General features: G+C 43.3%; 1 protein-coding gene across 8 annotated transcripts in view; it reads left to right on the top strand.

The window, feature by feature from the left end:
• The first annotated feature begins 261 nt into the window (after window positions 1-261).
• CDC14B (cell division cycle 14B) overlaps window positions 262-10550 on the top strand; it is a 117643-nt gene continuing 107354 nt past the window's right edge. For 6 of the 8 annotated variants that reach the window (XM_066257406.1, XM_066257405.1, XM_066257401.1 and 3 more), the window contains exon 1: window positions 263-897. In XM_066257406.1, the coding sequence (XP_066113503.1) occupies window positions 738-897 (160 nt within the window). In that variant the 5' untranslated portion in view covers window positions 263-737. Of the gene's footprint in view, window positions 898-10550 lie in introns of all 8 variants that reach the window. The other 2 variants (XM_066257409.1, XM_066257398.1) reach the window with 2 other exon arrangements.

The raw sequence follows: 10550 nt of genomic DNA, 5'->3' as shown, positions 1-10550 counted from the left end.
CCAAAGAACTGGTGTTACTAGGACGCGCCTTATAAACCCCTGGCGGCTCACTAAGAAGTTGGGAACTGGGGTCTCGGAACTCGAGGAACACAGAACAAACAGTAAAGTTGGGGCGCTGGCAGAGGTCGTCCGCACACTTTTATCTTTGATTGGCGGAATCTCTCAGACTTTTCTTTATGGCGTCACCGGCTACCTGCCTGTTGAAAGGCCCCGTATCCGTGACGTCACGCCTCGCTGACCAATGAAAGGCCTCAGCCTGCGGGCCCCGAGGAGGGTTGTGGGCCCTTTTTTGTGAATGAAGCTCCACGGAACGGTTCTCCTGGGGTCCCAGGGCGCCGAGGGCCGCTGCACTCCGGCGCCTCCGCAGCGGCGTCCGCGGTGGGCGCGCGCGGTCACCCCAGGCAGCCCGGCCGCCTGCCGAAGCACAGTCGCCTCCGCCGCGCCATTGAGCTGCGGGCACCTGGGGGCGGGCTGGGGGGCGCTGGCCGCGGCAGGCGGAGCTGTAGCCGGGGCTGCGGCGCGGGTCCCGCGGAGGCTGCACGGGGGAGCGGGGCAGGCGCGGTGGGCCGGGCCCCTCCTCCGGCTCCTGCGCGGCCGTCTCCCGCCTGGCTTGGCCGGCGCCCGTCGTCCCCGCAGCGCCTCTCCGCGCTCGCCGCCCCGAGCGCCCGCGCGCGTGGCTGGCGGGGGCTCGGCGGGCGAGCGGGGCCATGGTCGTGGCCCCCTGACGGGCCGCCTCCATGAAGCGGAAGAGCGAGCGGCGGTCGAGCTGGGCCGCCGCGCCCCCCTGCTCGCGGCGCTGCTCGTCGTCCTCACTGGGAGTGAAGAAGAGCCGCAGCTCCACGTCGCAGGAACTGCATCGCCTGGAGCAGCGGGACGACCTATACCTGGACATCACCGGTGAGTCGGCGGACGAACGCGTGGCGAGGCCACGGGGCACACGGCGTCTGGTGCGGGGTCCCAGCCCACCCATCCCCCAGGCAGTCGAGGCGCCTGCACCCCCACCCCCAACCCACCCCCATAAAAGCCCCCGCCGGCCACACCCCCTCCGGGAGAGGGGAGCGCCCCCCTCCTAGTTGCTATCTGCGTTAGTGGCGAGCTGTAACTTTATCCGTTTGGCTCCCTCCTACCCCAGCAAGGTGGGCCGAGGGTCACTTTTTAAATGGCTGGCGTCAGCTTGACTCCTCGGGCTTTTTCTAAGTTTGGTTGATACTACGTCCTGGGGTGGCCTGCTAGGTTGGCCCTCCCAGGAGCCTGCAACTCGGAGTCACCCCAGAGGATTCCCCGTGCGCGCGGAACACGCCTGCATGGGAGCTGTTTGTGTGGCGTTTGCCAAACCTCCGCTGCTGGGTAGGAAATGGAGTCCCGCCTGGGGCTGCGTGCCCGGGCCGGGCGCGACACCCATCTCCTCCCCGCCCTGGTCCTCTGTGCACCACCCCCTCCCCAGCGCGCGCACGCGGTCATTCCCCTCCAGGGCTTCAAGAAACAAACATGTCACGTGGATGGCATTTGAACCGGTCAGCTTGCTGAAAGCCCAGAATTGTCACTTTTGAGAAATAGCAGCCAGACACAGCAGGTAGAAAAGCAGCCCGTTGATAGTTTTGTTATTAGTGCTGATGGTACAATTCTCTAAGGCTAATAAATCGAATTTGGCAGCTGTTAGGCTTATCAGAACTGACGCTGAAGCTTATGAGTGCATCAAATGCGATGATGTTTGAAGAAACGCGTTGTAAACAGCACAGCCGTCTACAGTTTTGAGGGAATTTGAGTCTGTTTTCTGTGTGGTGCGTAATGTGTAAACTCGGGCGTGCTTGGGTTTTTATATAAACTGTTTCCTGCCCTTCGCCGTTAATGCTCCAGGTGAGTTGGAGTGGGCAGAACGTTAATTATGGAAGTGTTCAGACAAACACAGAAATGTCGTAGAAATTACTATATTTTTTAGGTTGATGTGCAATTGGAAACTAAGGTTTATTTTTTAAAAAGCCGAGAGTAGAGCTGAAGGTTTCTCAGCTTTGGTGGGCGGCCCTTGGGAATAGAGGGGGAAGAAGGAAGTGGTTACTTTAAGTCCCTGTCCCCTGCTGGCAACTGGCAGGTTAATTGTAGTGCTTGCTGCTGTAGGAGTGAAGCCAAGCTGGTTGAGGATGCACTTACATAGTACAGATCTCTTAATTCTAATGGTACACAGGAGTGTATAGTGAAAAGTTGGTGTCCTTCACCAGAGGCAATTATATATATACCTAGTTTCTTGTGGCTCCTTCAGGAATAGGTCAAGTCTGTACAAACAGTCTCTACCATACCCAGACACGTCTTGTTTGCACGTTGTTTTTCTTCACACCATTTCTTAGCAGACTGATTGCTTTTGCATTAGTACAGCCCAAACTGCCTCATTTTCTTTTAATTACTGATTAGGCCAAAGTACATATGGTTTCAAAATCTAAAACCATGAAAAGGTGTATGTGGATTTAAACTATATATATATGTGTTTTAGAGCTTGTTTGGATAGGTTTCTGTTGATGAACATGTAGAGTGGTTCCAATCAAAAAGGAAGTTTTTGACAACAAAGTCAGTACCGTAAATATTACTCCTTCACTGAGGAAAAACTGCAGTGTGGCTGGCTTTTCTGAGGCAGTGACCAATTAATTAATGTAAGAAAAGATCTCCAGCAGAATACTGAGGAAAGATAAAACCAAAATGCTGCGTTTGGCTTACAAGACCAGATATATAGAAGGGTCCAGTCTCACTCAGTTAAGATCACTCCAGGAAAGCAAGGGTGTCAGCTTTCCTGAGATTTCTCCTGGTGTCTCTTAGTGACAATCTTGGCTTCTTGGGAAGAAAAAAGATACCAAATCAGTCTGTTTGGTATGATATACAAGACAAAATAAAGTGATTTTGGGTACAGTGTGTAGTTTACTTTTTATAGGGCTTGCAGGGAGGACTTGAGGCCTCATCCTTAGCCAACTGAAACCTGGTCCTATTTCTTGCCAACTTGTTTTTCCTCAGTCATTGTTTTCTTAATTTTAAAAGCAATGTAGCAATGTGTACACATTTTTAGTTGAGCATTACCAAAAGAGATATCCTGGGTAATACATATATTCTTTCCCTTCAGTTACCTATGCATATCTGAGTTTCTACAAATTATGCCATGCCAGCAAGAGCAGTTCTCTCTTTAATGTCTGCATAGTATTGCATTGTGTGGCTGAAGTGTGATTTATTTAATGATAATAAATAAATGGTTACTTGGGGGTTTTCCAGTTCCTACTGCAAATGGCTAACCAGTAGCAGCATCAGTGTGTATGTAGAACCGCGTATGTTACTGTATCTGTAGAGTAAAATAGAGTGAAGAGGCTGGCCAAAGTATATATAATATATAGGTTTATCCATTCATCAGTGGACTTTCGGTGATTATGGATGATGCTGCCATGAACATTCATGTACAGGTTTTTGCGTGGATATATGTTCTCAGTTCCTTTGGGTATATATATAGGAGGGGAATTTCTAGGGTGCACAGTAACTCCATGTTTAATCTTTTGAGCAACTGCCAAACTTTTTCCAAAGTGGCTGCACCACCACCATTTCCACCAACAATATAGCAATTATTCCACATCCTCACCACATTTGTTACAGGATTGTGATGATTCTTTCCCGTTGAGGTTGGTTTGTAAAAATTAATGCATATTATCACTTCTGCCCATTCTGCCCTTAAATACATCAAACTTTTTATTTAGTTGCTTGACATTTTTATTGCAACCTATTTTATCTGTAAATTGAATTACTATTGATTCTAGGGTATTTCATGTATATAATTTAATATAGAATGCTTAATGCCTATTTTGTTCCTGTAGGCCTGTGTATTGTGGTCACTATTGTGGTCACTCTTGTTCAGTGTCCAGCCAGCCACCTGGCTATACTGGCATTATTCTCACTAGGAGCAGACTGCTGGGGGCTTTATTCCTTCCTTGACCCTATCAAGCTATTATTGACCAATTACTGAGTTCTTGCCATGTGCAGTGACATGGATTTTACCTGAGCTGTATTCCTGGTTCCAGTGTAATATGTGAAAGAAAGGTCTTAACTACAGTATAAACTGTATATGTTAATGCTAAACAGATGCTGAGTAAAGGTATGATCAGAATTTGTTAAGGAGGCTGGGGGAAGAAGGAAGTCAGGAGCGTTTTTAGTTGGATTTTGAACAAGATAACTCTCAAGAGGGGAGAAATACCTAAGGAAAGAAAACAGGTTGGTCACAGTCAGGCTTTTCTTCTTGTGGCCAGAAGTCTGAATCTTTGTCCCTATATTCCTGTTCCTTAAATAGGGCCCTCCATAAATGACAATGTACGTTTCCTTTCCTCTTTATTAATATGGGGGGGGTAATGTTAGTTAATTTATAGGATTGATTTTTGGTATAGAACTTCAATTAATTTTATTTGCTTGTTTTTAAAATTTCTGACTAATAAAGGAAATTGATAATAACTACCAGCAGAAAAAAGATTCTTGGTGGTTTGTCTTAAATTAAAAAACGGGTTTTCTTCAATGTCTGGCATGATATTCTACCTTCTAAGGAGTGCCTATATTATAACAGTAAATCACTTTATTGGAAAAGCTCTAGTTGAGGTCAGGGTTGTCATCTGAAAGCACTAATTAATGGTGTCTTAGATACCCATCAAATAAAATTAAAAAGATACAACACTACCCCCCTTCTTTTTAGGATTAAAAATATCACTAGACATTAGACAGATATTTATTGATTAATTTAAGAAGTATTTATTGCATGCCTGCTACAATATATAAAAGTCATGCATGTTCATTGTTTGAAGTGCTAAAAGTATATTTTCTTGTTAGGGAGATGATGCTATTATGTGGGGCACTGATTCAAGGAGGAAGTAAATTCAATTTTCTGAAAGAGTTTCATGTAGTAGATTATTGAGTTTCAGTGACTGAAGCTCATCAAAGTATGTAGTATTCATTTTTCTTCTTGCTGTGACTATGCTTTTAAATTTGTGTGTAATGTGAATTTTCTTGGTTTATGTGCTTGCTTAATTCTTCAAAATCTATACTTAACAGTGTCATTTATCTGTTTTAAGTATAATTCCTTCCTCATTCCAACACCATACACAGACAAAAACTTAACACTATTCTAATGTTACTGCATCCGTGGACATAAAGTGTGGTTGGACAGGTAGATGAAGAAGGGGAAATGGAATCAGTGGCCGGCAGAGATGGTACTAACTCCAGCAGTTGCCAGTGAGTGCAAACTCGAACTTCTCTGGGCCTTGGAATGGTAATGAATTTCCTCAGTTCCTACTGGGGTTGGGAAGGCTAGAATGAAACCACACAGTTGATTTTTAGGATGGAATGATGCTTCTTACAAGTTTCTGAGATTGAGGGATCGCTGAATTGATAGAACAGGTGTTTCGGTTTTTGAAAGAATTTTAGGTGATCATCTAGAAATACCATAAATGTTCATTTTTCCCCTCTGAAGAAGCCAAGACCAAAGAGAAGTAATTTGGACCAAATTGATGCTTTCTTTCTGGGAAAGCCGTGACTATATGACTTTTATTCTTTCTGACAGATAAAGCTGTTTCACAGAGTTGTGCATAAATGGTTTTTAAACACCTCCTTGTTAGTTCTGTGCTATTTAGTCTATTAGATAGTGTCATAGTAGGTGCTCCAAAAGTAATATCTATAAAGTTGAATTTAGAGAGAGGAGTAATTAACCTCATGAATTTGGAGAAATGATCAAACTAAGTACATAATTCAGATTCTCCAGGCTGGTGCTGTTTTCCAAATTGGCTGTCATCTCAGCCCAGATTTTCCCTATATTTCATTCATTCAACAAATGTGTAATGAATACTCTGCCAGGCTTTTTTTTCTCTCAAGTGTTAAAAATAGGTCACTGTTGGAGATAGTCCCTGCTCTCTCACATGGAGTTTGTTTTGTGTGTTCGGTGAGGGAAAAGAACTTGGAGGGCCTGACAGAGAACTAGCCTAGAGGAACCATACATACCATGTTTGACATCTTTGGGGGGGAAAACTTGGATGGGTAAGAGTTTTTGGAGAGCTAATTCTTGCATTTAGACTAGAGGAAGCCAGGGTAAGCTAGTGTCTGCCCACACAGGAATTGAACACAGCCGGATTATTAAAAAACCTTTGGAGTCTCGGTTTTCCCATCTGTTTAAAAGTAAAAAGTGCTCCGAGTTGTTGGGAGGATGAACGTCAAAGGGCTTCATGCAGGTCCCTAGCCTGGGGCCTTGTTGACAGCCAGAGTTCCATCGATGTCCTTTGTACTGCAAATGTGGCAGCAGTGGCCAGGGCAGGGACACAGGGCTGACTGAGACAGTCTTCACTGCTGGGAAGGGTTCTAGCTCCAAAGCAAGCATTTCCCCACACATGTACTTGCACAAAAGGTTCGGTGAATCAGCACAGTGAAAATGCAGTGTGTTCTCTGCTTCTAAGCAGAATCTGTCACGGCCCAAACCCGGGCTGGCTCAGTATTTGTCAGAGGCAGAGGAGGTTTGGCACCTAGTTTGTTAATTTTTCTGACTTGGGAAAAAGATGTGAAGGTTTCTCTTTAAAGATTCTTTGTAAGAGGAAGAATAAACCCAATCCATCCCTTCCTTTTTGAGGCTATTGTTACATATTTTTATTACACGGAAGAGTTTGTATGTTACCTAATTAAATTGCAGCTAGCTTATTGGGGGTGGGAAGGTCTTTGCAAAGATGCAAAGGCCTGATGGAGAGCCCTGGGTTGAAGGGTATAGAAAATAAATGTATTAAATTATGCACTGAGATAATATCAGTTTTTCAGAGTGGTTAATTTAAACTATGACTGTTCTAGTACATCTGTTTTTAAGAGTATGTAAAGCCAGGAGCCAAGGCCAGGGCCACTATCAGAGGAGCCCAGCCCATGCAGGTTCCCATTGGATTCGGACAGTCGGTAAAGAAACCATGGAGCCAAAAACTGGTGGGCCATAGTCTTTAATCTAGCTTGCACCCGGCGGGCAAGTAAAAATACACACTGGGCTCCAAAACCCCAGTCACATTCAGTGCTCACAAAGCTACTGATTTATCCGAGTTTCCTAGAATCAAAGGTTTCTAGCTCAACAGCCTTATTCTCCTCAGTTCCCCATTTCCTTCTGTTGGGCAGATAAAATGTATTATGCTCACTTTGTTAAAGAGGCCATTGCCCAGGTGATATTAATGTGTGTTGAGAATTGTTGTAGCCTGAGGCTTGGTTTTGGGATTAAGCCTGTCCCACCCTTTTTGGCGTGAGGTGGTACAATCCTATCATGCCTCATAGAAGTGATTTTGTATTAGAGACTTCCCCATTATGTATATTGGATTAAGGGTTTGGATTTCTACACTATAAAATGGGAACGGAGCGGGAGTTTGCTCTCTTGGTTCCTGAGGTTAGCATGAGAGAGCAGAGAGAATAGAGCCAGCAGCGGGAGGAGGCCACGTGGAGAAGGCCAGGAAAAGCAGCCAAGATGGCGGAGTACTGAGTGAGATGCCAGTTTGTACAGAGTTTGTATCTGGGATAAGGAAGGAAATGGGGAACTGAGGAGAATAAGGCTGTTGAGCTAGAAACCTTTGATTCTAGGAAACTCGGATAAATCAGTAGCTTTGTGAGCACTGAATGTGACTGGGGTTTTGGAGCCCAGTGTGTATTTTTACTTGCCCGCCGGGTGCAAGCTAGATTAAAGACTATGGCCCACCAGTTTTTGGCTCCATGGTTTCTTTACCGACTGTCCGAATCCAATGGGAACCTGCATGGGCTGGGCTCCTCTGATAGTGGCCCTGGCCTTGGCTCCTGGCTTTACACCTTCCTTATCCCAGATACAAACTCTGTACAAACTGGCATCTCACTCAGTACTCCGCCATCTTGGCTGCTTTTCCTGGCCTTCTCCACGTGGCCTCCTCCCGCTGCTGGCTCTATTCTCTCTGCTCTCTCATGCTAACCTCAGGAACCAAGAGAGCAAACTCCCGCTCCGTTCCCATTTTATAGTGTAGAAATCCAAACCCTTAATCCAATATACATAATGGGGAAGTCTCTAATACAAAATCACTTCTATGAGGCATGATAGGATTGTACCACCTCACGCCAAAAAGGGTGGGACAGGCTTAATCCCAAAACCAAGCCTCAGGCTACAACAATTCTCAACACACATTAATATCACCTGGGCAATGGCCTCTTTAACAAAGTGAGCATAATACATTTTATCTGCCCAACAGAGTACTACACAGATCCAAAGATATGATACTGGTGGTACATATTGGCAGATAGGGCATTTTTGGGTAGGGGAGTGTTAAAACAAATTACCTTTCAACAGGCCTTTCTATGCTTATTTAATGTGTAGTACAGAGACCCAATTTATTTGAAATGTGTGTTATACATAAATAAATTAAATTTTTAAATCTACTTTTTTGTTATACTGGGAAAAATAATTTTAGTAGCCAGTATTTTGTTTCTCTTCCCAGTTAAGGAATATATAAATATTTTAAAACATTTTATTTATTGATTTTTACAGAGAGAAGAGAAGGGGGGGAGCAAGAAGTATCAACTCATAGTTGCTTCACTTTAGTTGTTCATTGCTTGCTTGTTGCTTGTCATATGTGCCTTGACCGGGCAAGCCCATGGTTTCCAATCAGTGAGTGACCTCAGTGTTCCAGGTGGACGCTTTATCCACTGCGCCACCACAGGTCAGGCCAGGCATGTTTTTAATCTTAGTAAATCTTGAAGTCCTTTACATTAAAATTCCTTTTGTAATTATCTGTAAGTTGAAAAGAAAGCATGACTAGAGTGGTTTATCTGAGTATTTCAAAGGCATTCCTCACTTAGGACAGGCACCCTGATGAGTGAGGTAAGTAGTGCAGGGGTTGTGGGCAAAACGTGGAGAGATTGTATTAGAGATTATATTGGTTCAGCAGGAGCTAACAAGTCTTCCAGTATTGTTTCTTTACATCATCTGGTTTCTATCTTCTGGGGTTAGTCATTTAATTTCTAGAAGAGCTGACTACTGTATTAAGCAGGGATTACCTTAAAAAATATTTTTCCAAAATAAAATTGATTTTAGTATCCTAAATACAAGGATTTTAACTGGAATATGTACATCTCACCTGGATCCTGGAGTTTATATGAAAGTTTTACGCCCTTCTCTCTCTCTTTTTTTCTATAGCTTTTCATGGATACTGCACCAACAAAGGTATTCAGACCATTGACTAACTTTGCAGTTCTTTCTGATGATTTTAAACTGTAGATTTAATCTGTTAGTTGTGATTCTTGGTTCCGTCCCTTCCTGTTTTTGCTTGTCTTAAACTTAGTCTCAGGGAGCAGATTCAGTTTTTTATAACTGTAGAATACCTTTTTTATGTTTATGGCTCAAGTTGAAATTTGTCTCTATATCAAAAGTTTTGTTGGTTTCTGTGTCCTAAGTAATGCTGAAAGTAGTTTCTGTGATTATGTTATTGGGTCAGTTATGAATGCTATGTTTTGAATGGTGGATACTTTTGGTAATACTAAACTGTTTGTATTTTAATTGAATCTCACTTTTGTAGGGTTTTGAAGAAAGGATCCTTATGATGAGTTGTTATAATAGCTATTCTTGATCTCCCCCACCCCCAGGTTATTTACTTATTTCTGGGCATTTCTTTGCTTAGTGGGCAGGCTTATTATGTCTTACTGTGTTTGGCAAGAGGGAAATGTCATGAAATGCCAACCTGAACTTTGGGAACAGGGTAGCTCTTTTATAGTTTATTTTTCTAAAGAATTTAAAAAAGTATTCTGATTCCCTTTGATGATTTTCAAGTTCCTCAAATAGGCCAGAACAAATCTGAATGGCCCCCATATATACATATTTTCCCCCTAATTTTAAAAAAGATTTCTGACTTTATTCTCTTGGTCTTTTATTCAGCTTCTTTAATTCTTAGTATCATTTATACTTTAGAAGAGCACTTCTCTTAAAATGCTTATTCACCAGTCAGTTCAAAGATTGGGTCTCATTGTCTTTGAGTCGGAAAAGCTGAGGAAGCTAGGCTGTGTCAGTTCATTTTTCCTGTAGTTCACTTTTGTACCATTAGAATTTGGTTGGCAGTGTACTTTTCACAAAAGAAAAACATCTTGTTCCTGATGTCAGTGATGTTTGTTGTTCCTTCAAGTTCTAATTTGAAAGTAAGATTACTTTCTTGGCACTGCTATGTAATTTGACATTGATCTTTTTAGACACAATCCATAATGCTGTATCATTACAGATTCTGAATTCTGCAAGGCCCTCTATTTTAGGACCATCACAGCTGAATCATTTTCTGCACTTTACTTATTTATACTCATTTGTATCTGTATGAATTGTGCTATGAAATTGATGAGTATATTCATTCAACAAATATTTATTGAACAACTATTTTAAGCAGGGGGTTGGGCCAAGTATTATTGAGGCAGGAATAAGGGGCTGTGAAGATGAATTAACAACGTGCTCCTTATCCCTGCAAGGGTGAGAAGGCATAGCCTCTAAGTCATCATCTCACTGAAGACAGGTAATTAAGGTATCAGTTGTTGTGTAG

This window comes from Saccopteryx bilineata, chromosome 2, assembly GCF_036850765.1.
Source record: "Saccopteryx bilineata isolate mSacBil1 chromosome 2, mSacBil1_pri_phased_curated, whole genome shotgun sequence".
Taxonomy (NCBI): domain Eukaryota; kingdom Metazoa; phylum Chordata; class Mammalia; order Chiroptera; family Emballonuridae; genus Saccopteryx; species Saccopteryx bilineata.
The sequence above is the reverse complement of the archived record's forward strand: the minus strand, read 5'-3'. Positions and strand labels throughout refer to the sequence as shown.